At 39.4% G+C, this 27,472-nt stretch overlaps 1 protein-coding gene across 1 annotated transcript; it reads left to right on the top strand.

The window, feature by feature from the left end:
- Positions 1–170: 170 nt before the first annotated feature.
- Positions 171–27,157, top strand: LOC143028380 (uncharacterized). Its single transcript, XM_076190364.1, has 5 exons — positions 171–591; positions 3,796–3,992; positions 18,999–19,224; positions 19,460–19,638; positions 26,703–27,157. The coding sequence occupies exons 1-5, from the start codon at positions 399–401 to the stop codon at positions 27,084–27,086; spliced, it is 1,179 nt and encodes a 392-aa protein (XP_076046479.1). The 5' UTR covers positions 171–398; the 3' UTR covers positions 27,087–27,157.
- The last annotated feature ends 315 nt before the right edge of the window (positions 27,158–27,472 follow it).

The following is a 27,472-nucleotide window of genomic DNA, read 5'->3' as shown; positions in this document are numbered from 1 at the left end:
ATACTTCAACAGTATATCTAATATTTGCATAGACCTGCGATCTCTTAGTTCATCATTCAGCTTTGATATATATGACGGAAAGATAATTTGATATATGGAGAACCGAAAAATATATTATTGTAACCGAAGTCGTTTTGACTCAAACGAATCCACAACGGTCGTCGGCGTCGGCGAAGCCCTTGGAAGCCTAGTGTGATAACTCCTTTCAAGTCAATCGTTGGAGCTGGAGGAAAGCGAAAACGGGTCAGAGGAAGGAGAAACAAACACTGCAATAGAAGTCGAAGGAAAAATTATCATGTGTGATCACTGTCATAACGTGTAACTGGCATGAAATTCCTGATAACCAGGAAAAAGAAATCAAGAATTCTTTGAGCAGTTACTACAACAGCTTTAGCGAAATGGATGACGATCAACGAGTTTATTGGAATAGAGGGACAGAGGCTGCTCTTATTGACAAAATTAGGGATTTTCCCTCACTGTGGGATCATACTCATCCAGACTACTTGAAGAAATCTGTAAGAAGGTATCATTTCAACAGAATTGCTGCATACATGATGGAACACTATCCAATACTTGGAGATGTGACGGCAGGTATGACAGTAGCGGGACTAGTTATTTACACACAAACAGATCAAATGTGCCTAACAGATAACCCCAAATATCGTAGTATTAGAATTGTGTAGAAAATATAATTATTTATTGTCCATTAATTTGAAGTAATCCTAACAAATGTGGCTATTGTATGCCTTGCAGGACTTCATTGTGTCAATGAATTTATAATTGAGCATAACATAGTAGTACACAGTTGTAATAAAAATGTATATAAAGGTATAAAAGCATAAGTGGCCTGTGAACAAATACAGACCCATCATACTGTACATGAATTTGAGGCTTAGTATGATGAACTGGAAAGTGGGCATGAATATCCTCTCCTGTATACTACAGCTAGATGAATTTATATGTATGTACATACATGATAATCCCAAAAGGTGATTCCTCTATATAAGATGGATAGCCCTTCACTCATCCCATACCTATCCAACACCCATTTGTTGTCTCTTTTTTTTTTCCCCCTAATTATAATGACAGCAAAAGAAGGTAAACTTGGTTAAAACCTAGAAACATGCAAGCACCTATATTTAAGTGAAACATGTTGTCCAATAGCTCCTAACTTTACCAGACGTAACAATTTAATAATAATAATAATATGATAATAATAATAAAGAAAATCTTTCAAATGCAAAGCAGGAAGTGACAAATGCATTTGCATGTTACTGGAACAACCAAATTTGGTAAATTTTTAGAAGTGCACACCAATTTGATATGAATAGAAAATTGAATAATTTTGTAAATTATAATACACCAATGTAATATACATTATTGGAGGAAATCAAAAATAGAAAAGGTTGCAAAAAGCTATAAACCAACAAACGGCCGCTTTAGTTGCTTGAGACGCCATTTTTGTTTTGGGAGAGGTAGAGGCCAAGAAAAATTAGAGTATGATAAATTCATCTATTCTAACCTAACCTGCAATTAGTAATGTAGTACCTGTAATTTTAGAAGTCATCAGGGTCATCATCATTGCCTCTGACCCTTGAATCTATCAAAACAGAGATGGCGTCTAAAGGAGTCGACATGACTTCATTCGTTGCTGCATAGGTTTTAGCAACGTTTTCTGATATTGATTTCTGCCAAGAAAAATATTACATTGATGTATTATAATTTACAAAATCTATTTAATTTTCTAATGCTATACCCAAACTTTTGTTCATGAATTTCAAAGGTAAAATCAGGTTTATGTGGTGGTGGGTTTTCAGGCATTCCTGGAATATGAGAGGTCCCATCCAGCAACACAATTTGCTCCCCCTTCCTCCTGTGCTAAACATGGCAAAAGAAATTGTTAGCAATCCACTTTATCACCAAAAGTTTAGATTGCCTTAGTTTGTATGTACAAGGGGTTGTTAATTTATTTGACCATGTCTTGCATTTGTTAAACAATGGCTAAATATCAACACTATTCTATCACCAAAAGTTCCCCTAGTTTGAAAACCTGAAGGATTGTTGGTCATTTCTTTTGCTGTATTTACCTAATTGTAGTATATAGGAAAGGAGCAATGCTTGGGTCCCATCTCCTATTCTCTAATTTTATATTGTACATAGCTTCAAATTCATGTACAGTTCCAATGTAATCTATATCCTTGATTTCCAATTATTATATTTAGATTTGAACTCCTATAGTGTTTGAGCTTGGGCTATATCACCTATGCTATTCCATGCATCTATATAGAAAACTTTATTTCTTCACATCCTTTAGACTCAGGATTACAAAGGCATAGTATGCTGACAGGAGACCTTTTGGTCCATATCTAGGTCGGATGTGAAAAAAATCATAATAATGATAAATAAATGAATAAATAAAATCTACAATAATGTAAATAATAAATAAAATACAAAAAGAAATGCATAGGCATAGTTAAATAATAAACAAACACATAAATGGTAAATAATAAATTGACATACATAAGAACATAACATAAGAATAAAGGAGACTGCAAGAGACCGTAAGGCCTACACTAGGCAGCTCTGTATCCATCACCACCTGTCATCTCCATCCATAAAGTTGTCTAATCATTTTTTAAAACAACTGATAGTTTCAGCGCTTATTACATGGTTACTAAGTTTATTCTATTTATCGACCACCCTATTAGTAAACCAATTCTTGCCTATTTCCTTCTTAAATCTAAACTTGTCCAGTTTATACCCATTACTGTGAGTCCTGCCCTGTTGTTTTATTATGATGACCTTGTTTGCATCACCCTTGTTATAACCTTTGATCCACTTGAACACTTCTATTAGATCACCCTGCACTCTGCATCTTTCCAGAGTGTAAATTTAGGTGCCTAAGCCTTAGTAAGGCAAATTTCTGAGTCCATGTATCATTTTGGTCATTCTTCTCTGTACTGATTCTAGTGAATTGATGTCCATTCTGCAGGACGGAGACTAAAACTGTACTGCATAGTCAAGGATGGGTCTAACTATTGCTAGATAGAGTTTGATAATTACCTCTGCACTTCTATTCGTTACCGTCCTAGCAATGAAACCTAATGCTCTGTTAGCTTTATTTCTGGCGCTAATGCACTGCTTCCTGGTTTGAAGGTCCAGACTCACCAGAACTCCCAAGTCCCTCTCGCACTCAGATTTTTCTAAAAATGTGTTATCTAAGCTGTATCTATTTTTGGGGTTGTGTAGCCCTATGGTTAACACGCTACACTTAGAGATGTTGAAGTTCATTTGCCATTTCACCAACCATGTTAAGAATTTATTAAGATCATCCTGCAGAATCTCTGTGTCATCTCCTGACCTAATTAGGCATCCTATTTTAGTGTTGTCTGCAAACTTACTAAAATCACTATTTATCCCATCGTCTAAGTCATTTATGTACAAAATAAACATTAAGGGACCCAAAACTGAGCCCTGAGGGACCCCACTAGTAACATTGCCCCACCTAGTATTAGAAATTACGTAAAAGGTGACATAATGAACTCATTTATTGAACTCTGGAGGTTTAATTTCATTAAAGTAATAAAATGTATATTTAGATTATTGGATAAAATCTGAATAATTGATAATTTTAATGATCAGTTGCTACTGATAATTTGTAGTCTATTGAAAAATTTAAATATTTGACAGGACAAATACATTTAAGCTACTTGTATTCTTGTCACATTTTTATCTAAACTAAGCCTTCACTGGGTGCACTTCAGCTGTGAAAATTGACAACCATTTCCTTTCCAGATCATGTGCGCTTGAAGTTTTCAAACCTAAGGTCATATTACATCAGAGAGAGAAAGAAACAAGAGAAAAGCAGTGAGACAGATGGTCCTCCAACACCGAAATGGGAACTCTTCAGCCATCTTACATTTTTAGATGGTCTTGGCACGGAAATACCCAGTATTTGCAACCTACAAGAGCCAGCTGTGGCTTTAAGTTTAGTAAGTTTTTATGAATTTTCATTTTTGTCACCTTTCTTGACATAGTTTAGTAGTGGTTATCTTACTGTTGTTTTTTAATATTTCCTTACAAAGTTCAGTCAGTTACCTGACAGTCTATAAGGATGGTTTCATGATACCCTGAGAGATGAAGGTAAAGGCTTCCAACCTCAGGTAGGTAAAGACTGTTTTTCTTTTTTATTCCTCTGAATATTAGCTTAGGTAATATTGATGACCCACTTTCGGAGAAGAATAAGCGAAGATATAGAGATCTGTATATTTCGATCACTTACTGTGATCCTCTTCAGCAGATATGAGTTACAAAATAGAGAACAATGTGTATTTATAATGAAACAGTGAGGTAGCAAGAAAGGATGGGGGCTCAGGTCACATGCCCGGCATGCATGCTCAGATCTTGGTGGCTCAGGTCACATGTCCGGCATGGCATGGACCTTGGTGATTTTTGTCCACCGCTAATGTAGATGGTAACATTTTATTTATAGCAAAAGAAGAAATACAATCTGGTGACCATTGACCATGGGAAATGTTGTAATTTGGAAAATTGTTTATACAGAAAATTGTTTATACAGATCTCTATATCTTCGCTTATTCTTCTCCGAAAGTGGGTCATCAGTATTATTTTACAAATGTGCTACGACATATCTTTGTTGTGGATTAGCTTAGGTCTTTAACCCCTTCTATATGATGAGGCACGAGTGGGTATATAAGTATGCTGGTGGTGGCGTTTTGATTATATTTACTTTGTAGTTTTAGCTTAGTGACCCCCATATTCTGTGAACTGGCTTGATCATATTTTCTGTGGTTATTAACATTCAGAGTGAAAGAGAATGAGTAATACAGCTGTAACTTTATATTTTATAACATGAGTATTGTGATGCATCATGAAATCATTGTACATCAGGCAGCTGATGCTGCTTATGAGAATTGGACTCCTATTGAAGTGGTTAAATGAGAAAGTAGGATTATGAAATGTGCACCTTAATACATTGGTTACTTCATATAGAGTGTACAGGTGATGTGTATACTAAGTCCTATGTAATAAAGTGGTGGGGGGTAAACCAGCTTTGACAGTTGGACCCTGCTGTGGAAGTGCTGTATCTTGCTGCATTGCCTTTGACCTGAATGGTGTGGTAGGGGACAGGGATGACCTTTTTCATCCATGGGGTGTGAAGATGGGGAGGTGATGAATAGATAATGGATTGGTGTGGCATGTGTGTAGGGTAAAATGTATGCTTTGACTTGGCCACCCCTTTCATAAGAAGGAAAGGGCCTTTTGGTATGTATTTACCAAGTTATATGGGAAGGGGAGCTATGCCTGTACTGACCCATCTTTGTATCTCTCAGCATCTAGTTTGTTCTTAAATTCTTATATGGTTTTTGCACACACTTGTTTTGTCCAATTTGTTCTAGACATCCACCACTGTGTGGATTTTTTTTTTTTAAGATTTCTTCTATAACTATCCTTTTTGAGTTTCTTTTCATGTCCTCTTGTTTTTCTTTTATCCCACTTTAATAAGTCTTCTCTGTCAAGGACTTCCATGCCTTTCATGATTCTGTAAATGGTCAATAAATTTCCTTTCTTTTCTTTGTTCCAGGGTTGGTAGTTCTAGTTTAGACAATCTTTGTATGTCAGTTTTGAAAGTGTTGGGGCCATCTTTGTCATTGTTCTTCGGATTCTTTCTAATTTTCTTATATTCTATTTTGTGCTGGGTGTCCATAGTGTTGCAGTGTATTCCAGTCTTGGTCTTATCAATGTGACTAATATTTTTTTTAACATTACTTCATCCAAGTAATTAAAATCCACCTTTATTGATCTTAGTAAATTGGATGTTTCTCCTATTATTTTGTTTATATGCTTGTCTGGGGACATGTATTTGTTGATGATTACTCCTAGGTCCTTTTTGGAGCTAACTTTTTTTACTTTGTACCAATTTTATATTGTCCTGATATATATATATATATATATTTTTTCCAAACTCTATTATACTACATTTCATGATGTCGAAGTTCACTTCCCACTTTTGGCTCCATTCCCATACTTTGTCCAGGTCTCGCTGTAGTGATTCAGTCTTTTTCTGTACTTTCTTTAGTAGTTTTGCATTGTCTGCAAAGAAGTTCATATTGCATTCTACACCTTCATCCATGTCATATATATAGCAAACATTATTGGAACTAATACTACTGAACCTTGTGGAACACCACTTATCATTTCTTCCCAGGTCAAGTTTTTATCTCTAAGTACACCTTCATTTTTCTCCTATGCAAGAAATCTTCCATCCATTTCAATAATTTTCCTTGTACACCTGTACTTTCAAGTTTTCTTAATAGCTTTTTGTGTGGTATGTTATCAAAGGCCTTTTGTAAATCCAGGAAAGCACAATCTGCCCATCCATCCCTTTCTTGCATTATATTTATCAACCTTGAATAAAAACAAATCAGGTTTGTGGCACATGATCTTCCTTGTCTAAAATGAAATTGTTTTGGATTCAGTTTATTATTTTCTTCCAGATGTTTAGTCCATCTACTTTTAATGACTTTTTCACATATTTTAGCTCTTGTGCTTGTAAGGGAGACCGGTCTGTAATTTGTTGGGTCTTCTTTATTCCCCTTTATATATTGGCACAATATTGGCATTTTTCCAGTCTTGTGGTATCTTTCCTTCTTTGAGTTAGTAATCTGTTATCTTATATATTTTGTCCGTTAGTTCATCTATACATTCTTTTAGTATCCAATTTGCAATTCCGTCCATGTCGTGTGATTTTCTGACATCAAGGTTTATTATTTGGCCCCTTATTTCTTTCTGTGTCACAATTATTTCTTTCATTGGGGGATCTTTCTCCCTTTCCTTCATCCCAATTGTGTATTTTCATTTGTGAATAGAGATTTGAAATGTTTGTTCATAATTTCAGTCATTTCTTCATCTTCTATACATTCTGCATTCCCTTGATGCAGTTTCACTATTTCCTGTTTATTTTTTATTTACCATTTATGTATGTGTGTGTGTGTGTGTGTGTATGTATTAACCATTCCAGGAGGGATATACAGAAAAGATAACAGGGAAGTGATAAATTATCTCTAGATTGGAGAAATGAAAGGAAGAGGATTGACAGATCTGTTCAAATGGGATGAAAGAACTTTAAGAGAACAGAAAAAAAAGACTGCTTAAAAACATTAGAAAACATAGCATTTCAATACATGCCTTAGCTTGTGGAACAAATTAGATGAAGAAGTAATTCAACTTGACAACATATGTGAATTTAAGGCAAAGTTTGATAATTGGAGATATAGAGGTGGGATCCCATAAATATAACTAACCCTATATGTAATAGGTAAGTACTTAGGTAGAATGGTGAGTTTATGGAGGAATAAGTAAACAGAATTGCTAATCTTGAATGTGTAGGAAGGTACCTTTCACTAGTCCCACATGAAATTAGTAGGCACACAGTTGTTTGCAAGAGCCCTTAGCCTCACCCAGCCTTCCAACCACAGTACAAGTACAACCAACTGAATACAAGAAGAAACTGCACCCAAAATTATACTACTCAAATCAACATTATCCTGTACCTGTATTCAAAAAACATTTACACACACAGATCACAAAACAAGCACTCTAAGATGGAGTCCCAAAGTTTATTACACTTGACTCCCTCAGGTATCAGCCCATCAAGAGATCCCTCCCCATTACATGCAAGAATCACACCAGCATAACTGTGCCCCACCACCCAGCATAGAAGCAGTACCAGCCCAGAACTGAATTGGTTCCAGATGCAATTACAACCCTACCCAGACAACAACACAATATTTCTTCCTCAAGTGACTTGGGCCAGTCTGATGGCCATCACTGGTCACCCAGGAACCATGGTTCTCCTGCAAGAGAGACTTTGGGTAAAAGATTTATAATATGAAAGAAAGCAATTGTGCACTTTTTAATCAATCAGGGACCAATGATGGGTACCTAAATGTGGTGCCTGCAAGGTGGATAGCAAAGCTGCCCATTTTCAAAAGTTGTCACCCCCTTCACCTCCATCAGGAGGTGCATTCCTGAGGGGCTGGTACTTGGTCTGCAGACTGGGCCCAGGTGTCAGCTGACAACTGCTCTCTATATATGAAAAAGTGTAAGAAATACAGGTGAAGTTGAGAGAGAGAGAGAGAGATCTTGGGCCCAGTCCAGAATCAGTGTGTCAGCCCTCATCTTGTGGATTTGAAGGGGTTGGTTGGTGGGTCTTGAAAAGCAGCAGCTTCACCGTCACTCTTACAGGATTACCACCACATGCAGGTGCCTGTCACTGGTCCTGTATATTACTTGTAAGATGAAACACAATGGCAAAAGCCGACAAGACTGTGAGAATAAACACCGTGTGAGATCGAAACCTTTATTGGTACGACATTTCGCTTGTTACAGCTTTTTCAAGTACGGGCATGGCAAACACTGAGAATACATAGGCCGACAGGGAAGGAACTGGGAGAGGTTATCAGGGAGGGGTGGGTGGTAGGTGGAGGGGCAGAGGGGGGTGGTAGGTGGAGGGGCAGAGGGTGGTGTGTGAGAAGGGGGACAGGTGGGACTTGGTGGAGATAAAGGAGGACATTTCGGACAGTTTGTTGAAGTGGACTAAGGGGGACATTTCATACATTTGTATAATGTGGGTAACAGATGGATGATAGGAGGGGCAATGTTAAACTTGCCTCTGTTCTGCTCAATGGTTTTGAAGCTTTGAATGGCGGCTGCTTCGAGGCATTTCCTCCTCACCCTGTCTGGTTCACTAAAAAGAAGCTCTGCGTTATCCCAATCCACCCGTCCCCCTTCTCACACACACCCCCTCTGCCCCTCCACCTACCACCCACCCCTCCCTGATAAAGTTCCTTCCCCGTCGGCCTATGTATACTCGAGTGTTTGCCATGTCTGTACTTGAAAAAGCTGTAACAAGCGAAATGTCGTACTGTACCAATAAAGGTTTTGATCTCACACGGTGTTTATACTTGTAAGACCCCACCCACCCTTTATTCCCCAACTATTATACCTAGGCAACTTGGTTGGAACTGCTGAAATAGTTAGATACAGACACTCCTCAACTTACGTTTTAGTCACGTTCCGAACGGCCGAACGTAAGTTGAAAATGAACGTAAGTTGTTAATGTCCTATACTGTACATCTTTAAATTCTATTACCGTATCTTACGAAACACCCCTAAATCATTAATTATACACATAACATTGTAAAATAACAACATTAATTTCAAATAAATTAAATTCAAGCAACATAAATTGAGATGGTGGAGGAGGAGGAGGAGGATGAGGCAAGGCACTTTCAGTCTGTCGTTTGTGCAATGTAAACAATGGACGCAGCATCATGCGTAAGTATCGTTTGAACTACGGAGAGTGCGCTAAACTAAAAAATTCACTCAAAATTTTTATTTTTACAATTTTTTTTTACAGTCAGTTCAAACGTAAAATCGAAAAAATGTAAAACGAATGAACGTAAGTAGAGGAGCGTCTGTATATGTATATCTATGACAAACCATTCACTTTTAAATGCAGGTCTGGGAAATCTCCATTTTAACCTTTCATTTACACATGGGATGAATTCCTAAAAGACTTGTAAATAGATTATAGTTTCCCCCATAAAGAACAATGTTGATAAAGGGGGTTAGGTTCTAAGACTGTAGGAAATTCTACAGACATAGTCACTGTTGTACACACCTTCAGCACAAGTATGCAAAATGCAGACAAGAAATACATCCCTAGAGTCAACTGAAAATTATGCAACCCAAATATCATACCATAAATTCAAGGCCTCATCAGACACTGTGACACACTCAAACGCACCAACCCCACATGTAACACTTCACTCCATACTATTCAACACATAATGGAAGACTGCATTATACACAATCACGCATGCAAACAACACAACATATACTCTATAAAGGATTTGTGGGAAAACCCCGTCCCGGCCATGGGATTCCTTGGGGAGATGGTCTTGGACAGACAGGCTAGGGAATGACAACAACAACAACAACCCCACACTTATCCCTCAGAACATAACAGACCAAATACAAGTTCTTAACAATAAGATTAACAATAGAATACATGAACAAAAAATGCTTAGTTGGCAAACCTTTGTCAACACACTGAATCACGAAACAAACTAAAAAAAAAAAATGTACAATACACTGAACAGCATTACACTATCCAATAGTAGCACAACATGCTCTCACACAGCAATAACCATAACCAACTTGCCCTCAAACAGACAACAGATACACTCATAAATAATTTTATACAGGCAAGTCATCTCATCCCTCACCCTGACAACCAACAAATCATCTGACATAAGACTTCCCCACAGACCCAGACTACTACACACCCTTCAGAAGAGGCAAATGAAGCATATAATAACTTCAGTGGGTTAGGGCAGTATTACTTATGAGTATGGCAAAGGGTGAGGGGATGGCAGTTTGAACCCTGCTAGTGGCGATGGTGAACCAAGGGCATGACTCATTAAATTCCACATTACAAAGTTGTCTGTAAGGGACACCATCTTAGCCTTCAGATAAGGGGAATCTGTGATGTTAAACCATTTCATCATCAAACACTCATCTGCTTGTGGTCCTGATAACATAAGTTCACTGTGGACCACATGGAACACATGCACTCACCAACATTACAAACTACAGCTATTCACACATCTTATCCAACATCTGGAAGTATGGTATAATTATCAGTCTCCAAACCTAACAAAAACTAAACACTTTCAGCATTGCAGTGCCCAATCACACTTTTCTACACCCCCTCCAAAGTTGTAGAACACTTTATACTACAGCTTGTCACACCACATATCCTCCTTGTCAAATCACAACACATTTTTAGACCATCACACTCCACACTCTTCAGATAGATCTCGCACAAAGAGTTTTCAATGGGATCAGTTCAGATAAGCCCCCACACAGAACACTTCTTATAACACTAGACATAAGTAAAGGTTTTGATGCCATCCTGGACACAATCTCACAAACAAAATATACAACCCTGGAACAAAGAAGAGAAAGAGATCTACTGACTATTTACAGAATTATGAAAGGAATGGAAGTAATAGAGATGATTTATTAAAGTAGGACAAAGAATGCTACCACCAAATATTCCCACTTGGATTGTAAGAGGCGAGAAAAACGGGACAGGGATTGGGACTAGGCATCCTTCTCCCTGTAGCCCCACAGGGGACATTCCTAAAAAATAGTAAAGGCATAAGAGGGTCTAGGAGTTTTCCAACCAGCACTAAGGTTTGGGTCTTTTAATGTGCATGGATGTGGTACAGATGAAAGTAAAAGGGAAGAGATAGGTAGTATGTTTGTGAAAAGAAAGATGGATATGTTGGCTTTGAGTGAAACTTAAGTTGAGAGGGAGGGGCGAGTGTGAGTTTGGGAGTGTAGTTGGGAGGTTCTCAGGAGTGAAGAGAGGGCGAGGGAGAGAAGGAGTGGCTATACTAGTAAGTGAAGAGATAGGTAAGTGTGTATTGAAGTGGAAGGAGGTTTCCTCAAGGTTAATGTGGATGAAGGTGAAACTGGGAAAGGAGATGTGGGTTTTTGTAAGTGCATATGGGCCTGGTAGTAAGAAGAGTGTAGAGGAAAGGGAGGCTTTTTTGTATAGATTTAAATGAGTGCATAGAGGGATTAGGGAGGAACATCAATGTAGTATTATTGGGAGACCTTAATGCTAGGGTAGGAAATGAACCAACTGATGGAGTGGTTGGGAAATGTGGAGTTCCAGGAAAGAATTGTAGTGGAGAATTGATGGTGGAGATGTGTCTAGAAAGAGAGTTGATGATAGCAAATAAAGTGTTTCGGAAGAAAGTCAAGCATAAGTACACATGGGAGAGGGTGGTGGATGGAAGGGTGGTAGAGTGTTAATGGACTATGTAGTGGTAGATAGGAGTATAATAGGAAGAGTTAAGGATGTATATGCTCCAAGGGGAGAGAGTGGGGGAATATCAGATAATTTTCTGGTGGAAGGTGAGTTGAGAGTGGAAGATAGATGGAGAAAGAGGAAAAGGACAAAAGGTAGGGAGGTGCTTAGAGTGAACTCTTTAAATGAGAAGGAGTACAAGAAGCTGAGAGGAGTGGGAGAGAGTGAAGGATAGAGTAGAACAAGGAGTGGAGGAATGGGGAAGGTTCAAGGAGGGAGTCACAAAGTGTGCAAAGATGGTGTGTGGAACAAGAAGGGTGGGAGGAAATAGAAGGAAGGGTATTGAGTGGTGGGATGAGGAAACAAAGAAGGTTGTAGTAGAGAAGAAGTGAACTTTCACAGATTGGTTACAAAATAGGACATGGTAGTCATATGAGAGGTACAAAGAAAAGAGAATAGAAGTAAAGCACAAGGTAAAGGAGGCAAGGAGGAGAGCAGATGTGAAATAGGGTAAGAGTATGACAGAAAATTTTGAAAGTAATAAAAAGATGTTTTGGAAAGAAATTAAAAGAGGAAGAGGAGGCTAATCAAGTAGAGAAGAAAAGGTAAAGGGTGTAGATGGTGAGATGATAATGGAAGAGAAGGCAGTAAGAGGAAGATGGGCAGATTATTCTAGGGAGTGGCTAAATGTGAAGGAGGATAGAGAGGTAAAGATAGTTGCAGTGGGTAGTGCTACGAAAATGACTGTGATGAGGAAAATACATACATACATATACCAAGGCTTTCCCCCTTACAGGGGAGGTAGCCAAAAAGGAAAAGGCATAAAATCATTCCCTCCCATTCCATCCCTGAATACACTCCACACCCCTCCACCCTCCCTCTTATCTTAGCACCTCCTGGATGAGGAAAATGTAGGAGAAATAAGGAAGGATGAAGTGAAGGCAGATGTTAAGATGATGAGAGCAGGTAAGGTTGGTTTGGATGGATGCCATGCAGAATGTCTTTAAAAAAAGGAGGTACAGTGATGGTGGACTGGCTAGTGAGGTTATTTAATGTTTGTTGGAGAGAGGGTAGAGTGCAGGAGGACTGGAGGAGTGCCTATATAGTTCCACTCTACAAGGGAAAAGGGAACAAGTGTGAGTGTAGTAGTTTCAGAGGGATTAGATTGTTGAGTGTAGTTGGGAAGGCTTATGGAAGGGTCTTGATTGAGAGAATTAGGAGAGAAACAGAGGGAGTAATGGGTGAGGAGCAGTGGGGATTTAGGACAGGTAGAGGTTGTGTATTCAGATTTTTGTGACAAGACAGATATGTGAGAAAACTATAGGAAAGGGTAAGGATGTTTTTTGGGCTTTTACGGATCTGGAAAAGGCTTATGACAGGGTAGACAGGAAGACACTGTGGGAGGTTTTGCAGATATACGGGATAGGAGGAAAGTTTTTAGGAGCTGTCAGGAGTTTTTACAAGAGTAGTAGAGCATGTGTCAGGATTAGAAATAGAGAGAGAGTGAATGGTTCGAGGTAAAGGTGGGACTTTGTCAGGGATGTGTTGTGTTGCCCTGGCTGTTCAACTTATACATGGATGGGGTGGTGTGAGAGGTAAATGCAAGGGTGGTGGGTTAGGGATTGGAGATGGCTAAAGAAAATGGAGAAAAGTGGGAGGTGAGCCAGCTGTTGTTTGTGGATGACACTGCGCTTGTAGCAGGATCAGAGGAGGGATTGAGGAAGTTGGTGACAGAGTTTGGGAGAGTGTGTGAAAGAAGAAAGTTGAAGATAAATGTGAGTAAAAGTAAGGTGATGAGATGTACAAAGGGTGAAAGTGACAGCAGACTTGAAGTGAGCATTAAGGGAGAGAGACTGGAGGAAGTAGATAGTTTTAGATACTTGGGTGCGAATGTGGCAGGAAAGAGAGGAATGGAGGTGGAGGTAGAATGTAAATTGAGAGAAGCAAGTAAATGCCTTGGTGGGTTAAAAAATGTAATGAGAAATAGACATTTGGGAATGGATGCTAAGAGGAGATTGTATGAAGGAGTGATTGTGCCAACAGCACTGTATGGGGCAGAAATATGGAATATAAGAGAGGAAGAGAGAAGGAGTTTGAATGTGTTTGAGATGAGGTGTCTGAGAAGTATGATGGGGGTTACTAGGCTGGATAGAGTGAGAAATGAGGAGGTGAGGAGGAGAACGGTGGTGGTAAGGGAGTTAGGAGATAGGGTGGATGAAAGAATATTGGGATGGTTTGGATATATGGAAAGAATGAGTGAAGAAAGACTAGTAAAAGAGGTATGTAAGGCAGAGGTGGGTGGAGGGAGTGAACATGAAGGGGCGTCCTAGGATGAGATGGATAGATGGGGTGAAAGGGGCTTTGGGGAAGAGGGGAATGTCTGTTGAGGAAGGATGGGAGAGGACAGAAGACAGGGGTGAATGGAAAATGGTTGTATATGGATGATGTGATTGCATGAGGTGGAATGGGTGGGGGAGTGGAGGGTGAGGTAGTATGTGTGAGAAAATTTGATGCAGCCCGAAGGGATTTCTCCCCGTCTTCTTTTCTGCATGAGGGGACGGAGATGGGGGGTTGCCAATTTAATGAAGTGACCTTGCTGTGGATGTACTGTGTCTTGTGACATTGCTTTTGACCCAGGGAGGTGGACAAGATACAGGGATGACCTGTCATCCTGGAGGTGCCAAGATAAGAGCGAGGGTAGAGGGTGGAGGGGAGTGTGTTGTGGATGGAATGGGTGGGAATGGTTTTTTATGCCTTTGTTTTTTGACTACCTCCCTTGTAAGGGGGAAAAAGCCTTTGGTATATGTATGTATGACAAAAAAACAAAACAAGAGGACATGGAAAAAACTCAAAAAGGATAGTTATAGAAGAGATCTGAAAAAAATAGCTTCCCACACAGATTGGTGGATATCTGGAATAAATTGGATGAGTCAACAGTGTGTGGAAATACTATTAAAAATTTTAAGAACAAACTTGATGCTGAAAGATGCTGTCTTCCCGTATAATACAACTAGGCAAATACATAAACAATAATACCAAAAGATGGCTAGCCAATTATTTGGCTGATAGAAAAACCTAAGTGTCATATAATGGCCAGTCATCACACAGCAGAAACTTCAGTAATGGAGTACCTCAGGGCTCAGTCCTATCCTCCACTCTCTTTAATCTATACATGCTTGATATACCCACACCCAACACCCCAGAAATACAGATCTCTTATGTACATGGTATAACAATTACATGCACATACCAAGATGCAGACAGAGCCACAGAAATATAACAGCCATACTTTGACACACCCAACACCTGATTCACCACAGACTCGGAATAACCCCAACCAAATCTACAGCCACACTTCTCACCAACTGAACAGCAGAACACAAATGCATACCATACCTTAATAACACCCTTATACTGCACACATGCCTCCAATATTCATGGCATAACAACACATTCAAACAACACATCATAAACATAAAAACAAAAGACATACCTAGGCTCAATGCATTGAACTCACTTGCAGGTACAGCATTTGGACAAAATGAAAAAAATTACCACTAGTATTCAAACAATAAGTACACTCAGTGATTAATTATGCATGCCCTGCATGGACACCTAATTTCACTAAGACACACATCAACACTGCAGATTATACAGAACAAAGCCCCAAAGACAATTACAGGCTGCACAAATACAACACCTACAGATGATCTACAGTCCACACCATGAAATGAAAGTTCTTAAAGTCAAGGATCACCTTGACATGAGAGGCACACAAACACTTGCTCTAGCCTCCTCAAACACAGCCCATGCAAAAAATGTAAAGTACTGGTAATGGGCAATGGCTGCAAAAGGCCATCCTTAAACTATTCCTCCTTGGGAAGAGAACCTAATACTAAAGCAAAAGAGGAGAAAGATTTGGGAGTCTTGATAAAAGACAACATGTCACCTGAGAGACATATCAGTAGGATTGTGAGAGAGCCATACAGATTGCTGCAAAAGATTACAAAGGAATAGTATGCTGACAGGAGACCATTTCGTCCCCACATACTCCATTCCCATTCACCACCTGTCCCTCCCTCTTTTCTTGGTTTCTCTTGGATGACAGGTCATCCCTGCATCTTGCCCACTTGCATCCACAGCAAAGCCGCTTCATTTAATCAGCGACCCCCCTCTTGCAGAAAAAGAGAAAATGGGGAAAAATCCCTTCAGGCTGCATCAAAATATCATTCACACATACTTCCTCCCCCCACATCCCCCATCCACTCTCTTCCATGCATCACAGCATCATCCATACACAACCATTCTCCACTCACCCCTATCTTCTGTCTTCTCCCTTCCTAAACAGACATTCCCCTCTTTCCCAATGCCCCTTTTACCCCATACATCCATCTCACCCTTTGTTGCCCCCGCATGTTCACTCCTTCTACACCTTTTTTACTAATCTTTCTTCACTCATTCTTTCTATGCCTCCAAACCATCCTAATACTCTTTCATCAACCTTATCTCTCATCTCCTTTTCCACCCCTGCTCTCCTCCTCACCTTGTTTCTCACTCTATCCAGCCTAGTAATCCCTACCATACATCTCAGACATTTCATCTCAAATACATTTAAACTCTTCCTCTCTTGTGTTCATGTTTCTGCCCTATACAGTGCTGTTGGCACAATCACCCCTTCATACAATCTCCTCTTAGCATTCATTCCCAAATGTCTATTTCTCATTACACTTTTTAATCCCCAAGTCATTTACTCACTTCTCTCAATCTATATTCTACCTCCACCTCCATTCCTCCCTTCCCCGCCACATTTGCACCCAAGTTATCTGCTTCTTCCAGTCTCTCTCCCTTAATACTCACTTCCAATTTTCTGTCACATTCTCTCCTTGTACATCTCATCACTTTACCTACATTTATCTTCAACTTCCTTCTTTCACACACCTTCTCAAACTCTGTTAATAACTTCCTTAATCCCTCCTCTGATCCTAGTACAAGTACAGTGTCATCAGCAAACAGCAACTGGCTCATCTCCCATTTTTCTCTTATTTTCTTTAACCATCTCCTTTGCATACCTCTCACACCACCCCATCCATGTATAAATTGAACAGCCAGGGCGACATAACACATCCCTAGCAAAGTCCCATCATGACCTCAAACCACTCACTCTTTCCATTTCTGATTCTAACACAGGCTCTACAACTCTACTAAAAATTCTTGAGTGCTCTTAACAGCTTTCTTCCTATCCCATATATCTGCAATACCTCCCACAGTGTCTTACTGTCTACCCTGTCATAAGCTTTTTCCAAATCTATAAAGACCAAAAAAACATCCTTACCTACATCCTAAACCCACACTGCTCCTCATGTATTACTCCCTCTGTTCCTCCCCTAATCTTCTCAATCAAGACCCTCCCATAAGCCTTCCCAACTACACTCAACAAACTGATCTCTCTTAAACTACTCCACTCACATTTGTCCGCTTTCCTTCGTAAAGTAGAACTATACAGGCACTCCTCCAATCCTCTGGCACTCTACCCTCTTAGACACACACTAAACAATCTCACCAACCAGTCCACCATCACTATACCTCCCCTCATCTTTTGTAATTTCTCCTTGATTTTCCTCATTCATCACTCATTTTCCTAGCACTTCCTACTGCAACTACCTTTCCCTCCCTATCCTCATTTAGCAACTCCCTAAAATATGCTGTTCATTTTCCCCTTACCACTGTCTATTCCATTATCATCTCTCCATCTGCACTTTTTACCTTTTCTACTTGATTTGCTTCCCTTTCCTCTCTTAATTTCCTTCTAAAACATCTTGTAATTACTTTCGAAATTTTCTGTCATATTCTTCTCCCATTTCACATCTGTTCTACTTTTGCTCATTTTACATCTGCTCTCCTTGGAATTCCTGCCAAGTGGTAGTGCATGTCTATGAATACAGAGCCCATAATTTTTAGCCAGTGCTATTGTGAGAAATTATGTGAATAGAAGAATTTCCCTCCGATAATAGTGTTGAAGCTGAATTTTTTAATGACCTTTGAAACTTAGTTGCAACAGCTAGAATAGTTAAAAATATAAATATTCCCAAAAAGCAGTTCACTTTGTGATACAGTAGTAAGGCAGCTGGATTTCATAATATACTTTGTAACTACCGGTAGTTGTTTAATTTGAATTCCTATCCATCCAATTTTGCATGTGAATTCTTTAGTCAGGGTGCTTGTATAAAATGATCAGTTTTCACCTCCCTACTTTTTTTAGTTTATGATATAAATGATATAAATGATATTCCTATCATCTGCTCCTGTTTAACTAGATTCCCCCACCGTGTAACTTAGAGCTGGATCCACCACTGATGCAGTATGTCTGTATTAATGAATACAGTTTCTATTCTACCACATAAAACATGATAGTAAATTTTGCAAATTGTATAGATATAATGTACTGTTGATTCAGAGAGGCACTCACTTGAAGTAAAAGGGCCCAGATTAGTAAAGAAGTGAAGAAAGTGAAGAAGAAAGTGAGTGTTGAACTCATGAGCAGGTGGTTGTGAGTTCAATTCCTGGGACTCACCAAGGGGTTCCTGTGTTGGTTCTGAGCAACCCTGACCAGCCAGCGAGGCAATCCAAACATTGGCCTAAAAATCCTGGCTTGACACAACTGACATGGCTTGCCTTATCAGGGGTTTCTCACTTCCCACTTTGTGGGAGTGGGGTGGTGAGTTAAACGATGATAAAATGACCATATTCCCTGCCAGAAAACAGTCATTGTATTGTTTAGAAATTGTGTGTTTTGTGGCATACATATCAGTACATTATGTAGTGTTTTCAAGTTAGAGATTTTATTTCACAAGATTGCAAAGAAATAGGGTGCAAATATATGGTATTTCTAGTTATGTGTAAGGCATGTATTACTTTAATAGATTACTTAAAAATAATATGGTGTCTGGTATAATTATGAGCTGAAATATTTTCATAAAATTGCAAGGTATTAATACAAAACAGTCATATTCAAGTTAATTTGGAGATTATAATCAGTAGTAGCAAATTGTTTGCCTTTTTAAATTTTCACTATATTTTTTTCATTTTCAAGAACAAGACAGTGATAGATGAAGAAGACCATGTTAACTGTGAAAATAGCAGAATTTTTTGGACAAGAGATGCTGAAGCTGCCCTAATAGAAAGAGTGAAGGAATGCAGAGTGTTGTGGGATTTCAGGCATAAGTTATACCAAAAGAAAAGCACAAGATCCCAATGTTTCCAAGAAATAGCAGCATATCTGAGGACTAATTATCCAAACCTAGGCCCAGTAACCCAAGGTAAGTTCTTTCTCTCTTGTTCTTGTTCTTTTTCTACTCCTTGTACTACTTCTACTACTTCATCTTCTTCTTCCAGGAATTTGGAAAAGAAGTAATACTTTGTGCTTTTCACATCATGAAAATTGTTGATGAATGGTGTGTAGGCAACAAACTCAAATGGCCAAATATTCAAACTGAAGGTAGCTGAAAGATTGCATTAGAATGTTGATATTAAGTGAATAAGGTTTCATTACAGATCATGTTAGGGTGAAATTTGGGAATATGAAATCCTACTACATAAAGGAGAAAAGACGCATAAATGCAAAGCAGAGCAAGTATTCTCGTCCGGTTACTTCAAAGTGGGAGTGGTATGAGATGCTTTCATTTGTTGATGATGCCAGCCCAAGCTTTCTGGAAGCTCTGATCCCAGACAAGGTATAATATTTATCTTCAGCATTAGCATAGTCCAATCTAAAACTATAAACAAATTAAACTAAGTTTAATCATTGGGGAAAAGAGATAGGACCCACTGGCATAGCTCCTCTCCTGTATTTTACATATGTACTTACATATAATACCAAGGGCTTTTCCCCCCTCACAAGGGAGGTAGCCAAAGTCAAAGACATAAATCCACTCCCATTCATTTCATCCCTGTATACTCCACTCTCATTCACCACCCCTCCCTCTTTTCATGACTCCTGGATGACAGGTTATCCCTGCACCTTGCCTACTGCCCTGGGTCAGAAGCAATGTAACAAGACACAGCACATCCACAGCAAGGCTGCTTCATTTAATTGGTACCCCTCTCCATCCCTTCATGCAGAAAAAAAGCAGATGAGGAGAAATCCCTATGGGTTGCATCAGAATATTCACACATACTCCCTCACCCCCCATCCCCACCCACTCCCATGCATCACAGCATCATCCATACACAAACATTCTCCACTCACCCCTATCTTCTGTCTTCTCCTTTCATTCCTCAACAGACAGCCAGGTCTTTCTCAATGCCCCTTTTACCCCATCCATCCATTTCGTCCTTTGTCACCCCCTCATGTTCACTCCATCCATCTCTGCCTTCCACACTTCTTTACTAATCTTTCTTCACTCATTCTTTCCATGTGTCTAAACTATCTCCCAACTCGTTTTCCACCCCAGCTCTCCTCCTCACCTTGTTTCTCTCTCTATCTAGCCTGGTAACCCCTACCATAGCTCTCAGACATTTCATCTCAAACACATTTAAACTTCTTTTATGTTACATATTTCTGCCCTATACAGTGCTGTTGGCACAATCACCCCTTCATACAATCTCCTCTTAGCATCCATTCCCAATGTCTATTCCTCATTATACTTTTTAATCCAACAAGGCATTTACTTGCTTCTCTCAATCTACATTCTACCTCCACTCCTCCCATTCCACCACATCACCCCCAAATATCTAAAGCTATCCATTTCCTCCAGTCTCTCCTTTGATACTCACTTTAAGTTTGCTGCCATCCTCTCCCCTTGTACATCTCATCACCTTACTTTTACCCACATTTATCTTCCACTTCTTTATTTTGCACACCTTCCCATACTCAGTCACTTCCTTAATCCCTCCTTTGATCCTGCTACAAGTGCAGTGTCATCAGCAAACAACAACTGGCTTATCTCCCATTATTCTCTATTTTCTTTAACCATCTCTAATCCCCAACCCATTACCTTTGCATTTACCTCTTGCACCACTCCATCCATGTATAAATTGAACAGCCATAGCAACATGACACATCCCTGATGAAGTCCCACCTTTACCTCAAACCAGTTGCTCTCTCCATTTCTAATTCTAACACAGGCTCTATTACTTTCATAAAATCTCGTGACTATTCTTAACATTTTTCCTCCGATCCCATATATCTGCAATACCTGCTACACTGCCTTCCTGTCTACCCTGTCATAAGCATTTTCCAAATCCATAAAGGCCCAAAAAACATCCTTACCTTTTCCTAAAGCTTTCTTACATATCTGCCTTACCACAAAAATCTGATTCACACAACCCATACCTTTCCTAAACCTCACCAATTACTCCTTTTGTTCCTCTCCTAATCCTCTCAATCAAAGCCCTCCTGTAAGCCTTCCCAACTACACTCAACAAATTGATCCCTCTGAAACTACTATGCTCACACTTGTCCCCTTTTCCCTTGTAAAGTGGAACTATACAGGCACTCCTCCAGTCATCCGGCACTCTACCCTCTTTTAAACAAACATTAAACAACCCCACCAGCCAGTCCACCATCACTGTACCTCCCTTTTATAGACACTCCACAAGACACCCATGTAATCCAGGTGCCTTTCCTGCTCTCATCATCTTAATAACCTCTTTCACCTTATCTTTTTTAATTTCTCCTCCATTTTCCTCATTCATCACTGTCACTTTCTCAGCGCCTCCCACTGTAACTGCCTTTCTCTCCCTATCCTCTTTCACATTTAACAACTCCCTAAAATACTTCTATCTTCCTCTTATTGCTGTCTCTTCCATTATCATCTCTCCATCTGCACATCTTACTTTTTTTCTCTACTTGATTCGTCTCCCCTTCCTGTCTTAATTTCCTTCCAAAACATCTTTTTATTCCTTTCAAAATTTTCTGCCATACTCTTCCCCCATTTCACATCTGCTCTCCTTTTTGCCTCCTTTATCTTATACATTACTTCTCTTTTCTTTGTACCTCTCATATGATTCTGTCATCCTATTTTGTGACCACGACTCACCTTTCCTTCTATTTCCTCCCATCCTCCTTGTTCCACACACCATCTTTGCACACCTTGTGACTCCCTCCATAAAACATCCCCATTCCTTCTCCACTCCTAGTTCTACTCTATCCTAGTCTCCTTTGTTTAGTGGAACTATGCATGCTTTCCCCAAAAGTTTGCTGGCACACTTCCCTCCCTTAGGTATGCATTAACCCTTTGAATACGATAATGCCTGCGTCATGAAGTGTGAGTGGGTATACGTGGATGCTGGTGTCGGCATCCTGATTATATTTATTTTGTAGTTGTAGCTGAGTGCCTCTGAATTCTGTGAATAGGCATGATTGTGTTTTCTGTGGTTATAAACATTCTGGGTGAAAGAGAAAGATTATAACAGCTGTAACGTTATATTTTATAATGAGCGTATTGTGTTGCATCATCATACATCAGGCGACCTAAAGTGTGTGTGCAAATATTTGAGTCAAATTGAAGAGGTTAAGCAGTGTCACTTGGCAGTCCTTTATCTTTACTCCTTTTGTAAGATACATGTAACCATCAAATTCAGGTGTCTTATCAACTTTCATTGTTTTTAATGTTTTTTGCATTTTATCTTTTTCTATACCCTTATCAGTTAAAAAAAAAAGAATGAGTAAAAAGAAAATACTGGGGATGGGTACATGTATACACATACCAAGGGCTTTTTCCCTTTTACAATGGAGGTAGCCAATGTCAAAGGCATAAATCCACTCCCACCCATTTCATCCCCACATACTCCACTTATATTCACCACCCCTCCCTCCCTCCCTCCCTCTTTTCATGGCTCCTCCTGGATGATGGGTCATCCCTGCATCTCGCCCACTGCCCTGGGTCAGAAGCAATGCAGCTAGACAACACATCCACAGCAAAGCCACTTCATTTAATTGGTGACCCCCCCCCCCCCCTCTGTCCCCTTATGCAGAAAAAGAGAAGACAGAGGGAAGTTCCTTTAGGCTGTGTCAAAATATCATTCACACATACTCCTTCACCCCCATCCCCCATCCCCCACCTACTCCCTTCCATGCATCACAGCATCATCCATGCACAACTATTCTCCACTCAACCCTATCTTCTGTCTTTTTCCTTCCTCAACAGGTATTCCCCTCTTTCCCAATGCCCCTTTTATCCTATCCGTCCATCTCATCCTTAGTTGCTCCCTTGTGTTCACTCCTTCCACCTCTGCCTTCCACACCTCTTTTACTAATCTTTCTTCTCTAATTGTTTCCATGTGTCTAAACCAGAGGTGGGGAACCTGCGGCCTTCTGCGGCCTCTGATATACATATTATTTTTTTTAAAAGACCTTGAATATTTTTTAAGTCTGAAATCATTATACACCTGAAACCTTTAACATACACCACACACATAGATGAAAGCAAAGTTAACTGTTTTTAAAATAAAGCAATAAATTATTCTTAGTTGAATATTAATTGGAATTTTAAAATCCTTTATTAAAGTGTAAAATGGGGATGTTAAATAATTTTTGCAATTTTTATTTCTGCATCTTAAAACATGACCAGCTTTTGTTTTTATAAGATTTTGAATCTTCATTTCATAATTACATTTTATGCATTTTTTTTTGCTTAGTATTTTTTGTCTCAATAAATATCTATAAGCATTTTTTGCATTTCTAAATTGCTTTGAATTTAAATTCATAAAAAGGGTATAATAAAAAAAAATAAAAAAAGGGTCAAGTGTAACTTTTACACCCACTTTGAAATTTAAAAAAATGGGTAAAAAGTCATTTAAATTTTTTATACATATGTATATTTAAAAAAAAAAAAAAAAGAATTTAAACTGAGTTTTCAGGGAGGGGGGTGGAAAACTTACACTGTCCCCTTAAAAGGGATAAGATAATTGAAAAAAAAAAAAAAAAAAAAAATTGTTCAGTGCAGCCTCTATGTGGGACGATGAATTGTAAGGTGGCCTTCATGCACAAAAAGGTTCCCCACCCCTGGTCTAAACCATCCCAATACTCTTTCATCAACCCCATACCTTGACACACTCAACACATGGTTCATCACAAACAGACTCAAAGTAGCTCCAACCAAATCTACAGCAACACTTCTCACAAACTGGACAAAAGAACACAAATACATACCTCATCTCTACATCAACAACACTCTAATACCACACACAAACACACCGAAAATTCTTGGTGTAACATACGATACATCCATGTCTTTCAAACAACACATCACAAACATAAAAAACAAATGCACACCCAGACTTAACGCACTTAAGTCAATCACTGGAACAACATTTGGACAAAACAAAGAAACTAATATAACAATATACAAACAATGCATACGCTCAGTGTTGAATTATGCGAGTCCTGCATGGGCTCCTAATCTCAGTGAGACACACCACAACACCCTTCAAATCATACAAAACAAAGCCCTAAAAACAATTACAGGCTGCACAAATACAACACCTACAGACCATTTACACCATGAAACAAAAGTCCTCAAAATCAAGGACCACCTCGACATGAGAGGCACAGAAACACTTGCCGCAGCCACCACAAACACATTACACCCACTACACTACATAGCAGAACACCCACACACACCAAGAAACATTAAAACAACACCCAAAGACCTTTATCACGCACAGATACTCTCTTCTCTTCCTCCACAACCACCAAATACCAGCCTCTGGAAATATATTCATAATCATATCACTCACCGCTCCATTAACACACTGAAAGACAACACACTGCTGCATGCCAGACCCCCTGATATCCACCCTTCTGAATCCTCTCTCCCACGAAAGGACAGAGTCCACTTGGCCAGACTGCGGTGCGGTCACCACCCAGCACTTCTAAGCTACCAGAAGAGGCTGGATGACTGCATTGTGAACAGCTGCCCAGGATGTAACACTTCACCCCATACCATACAACACATAATGGAAGACTGCATTATACACAATCATGCACGCAAACAACACAACATACGCTCTATAAAGGATTTGTGGGAAAACCCAGTTTCGGCTATGGCATTCCTTGGGGAGACGGGACTGCTCGGACAGACAGTCTAGGGAACGACAACAACAACAACAACACTCTTTCCACCCCTGCTCTCCTCATCATCTTGTTTCTCACTCTATCCAGCCTAGTAACCCCTACCATACTTCTCAAACATTTCATCTCAAACACATTTAAACTCTTCCTCTCTTATGTTCCATGTTTCTGCCCCATATAGTGCTGTTGGCACAATCACCCCTTCATACAATCTCCTCTTAGCATCCATTCCCAAATGTCTATTCCTCATCACACTTTTTAATCCCCCTAGGTATTTACTTGCTTCTCTCAAACTACAATCTACCTCCACCTCCACTTCTCCCTTTCTGCCACATTTGCCCCCAAGTATCCAAAGCTATCCACTTCCTCCAGTTTCTTTCCTTTAATACTCACTTCCAGTTTGCTTCCATCTTCTCCCCTTGTACATCTCATCACCTTACACCTTCCCAAACTCCGTCACAAACTTTCTTAATCCATCCTCTGATGCTTCTACAAGTGCAGTGTCATTAGCAAACAACAACTGGCTGATCTCCCATTTTTCTCCATTTTCTTTAACCACCTCCAATCCCCAACCACCTTTGCATTCACATCTTGCACCACCCCATCCATGTATTAATTGAACAGTCATGGCGACATGACACATCCCTGGCAAAGTCCTGCCTTTACCTCAAACCAGTTGCTCTCTCCATTTCTAATTCTAACACAGGCTCTGCTACTCTTGTAAAAACTCTTGACAGCTTTCCTCTTATCCCATATATCTGTAATACCTCCCATAAGCCTTTTTCAAATCCATAAAGCCCAAATACATCCTTACCTTTTCCTAAAGCTTTCTCATATACTGTACTTTACCACAAAGATCTGATCCATACAACCCTTACCTTTCCTAAACCCACACTGTTCATCACTAATTACTACCTCTGTTCCTCTCCTAATCCTCCTCATTTCTATTGGGAATGAGTGATGATATGATATATGGTTTAATGTCACAAACTCTCCCCTATCGGAAGGCTAGGACGGTGCCCCTCACAGAGGACTTTGTAGTGTGGAATTTAATGAACCATAATGCCCTTGGTTCAACTTTCACCAGTGGCAGGATTCAAACTGCCATTCCCTCAACCTTTGCAGCAAGTAATGACACCCTAACCCGCTCAACCAGCGGGAATGGTTAATAACTCAAAATGTCCATCACTTTTGCCACAAGTTTCACTGACTAGAGATCTGCTGCATCCACACAGTGGCAATGATCATGTGACCCTGTTATAGATGACCTCTCAGGGAAGAAATTTTGGGTAAAAAAGTTGCTAGAGTCTAATATGTTTAAGTTGGAGAGTTCTTTTAGTAATGTGTTTCCTCTTTGGTCTGGTGTATGTGTACCTTAATCGGATGGTGTGTATTTGTGTCACCTACCAATGTGTTAGCTTGTTAGTGAGTTTAGAGGTTGGAGTTGTGGGATGAGGACTGCAGATCTTGAGTATGTTTCTAGAAACTAAATGTCAGCCCCTACCTTGGGGTTGCACCCCCAGATGAAATTGAAGATGCTGATGAATTTTGATAATTCTCTCATGTATCCATCTCACAGGAGGACCACCACCTCATGCAGGTGCCTGTTATTGGTGCCATAGGAGGGGGATGTAGGTGATTAATAAGTTTGAAGTAACTTTTACTTGAAATCTAGTTTTAGTGTGTGTGCATTCATGAATATATTGCTTTCTTTTTGGGTAGATGACCAGTGACGAGTCAGAGGTGGAAGAAATGGTGCTGTCTCCATTTGAGGCTGCAGAAATAAATAGTGGAGATATTCAGCGCATGTGTTCTACACCAGAACCACAGTCAGATGATGACATACACCGAAGAAAAAAGCACAAAGTTAATCCAAAGAAAGAATCTACTACTGAACCACTTCTGGAGCACCTGGACAAATCTCTTGAAGAAGAAGATATTGCTCATGCAGCTTCAATGTTAGTGAAAAGTTGTGTGAGGAAATATGGACACAAAGATCAACTTGTGCTAATGGGAAAACTGGTAGCACTTTTAGAGGATTTTGACAGAACTTGTCCAGAGTCAAACAGAGACCCTTCCTTCATTTCAGGTTTTGTTAAAAAATGACAAATATGGTTTACCAAATGTAGATTAGCCAATTGAATTGTAACACATAATATTTCATAAGTTTCACTTGCCTCAAATGTTTCATTATTTTCCTACAATATGCTCCGTAACCAAAGGAAAATGTATGCCATGGGCCACATAAAACCACTGAAGTAAATCAACAGTGTACCAAGGTTAGCTGATTTAAAACAGCCAATTTAAATTATTTAAAAAAAAAAAACAATTTTATTTAAATAAAAAAGAAAACAGATAAGATGTTTGACTACTTTTTTATAACTAAGACTTTTATTTTTTATTTATTTACCTTTTTATTACCTTGACTCCACTCGTATGTTTCTCCCATCCCATCCCACAAACAGTTCATGAATGCTTGCCGCTCCTCTCCT

This window comes from Oratosquilla oratoria, chromosome 9, assembly GCF_046742065.1.
Source record: "Oratosquilla oratoria isolate Oo_2021 chromosome 9, ASM4674206v1, whole genome shotgun sequence".
Lineage (NCBI taxonomy): Eukaryota > Metazoa > Arthropoda > Malacostraca > Stomatopoda > Squillidae > Oratosquilla > Oratosquilla oratoria.
This window is presented reverse-complemented; position numbering and strand designations above follow the sequence as displayed.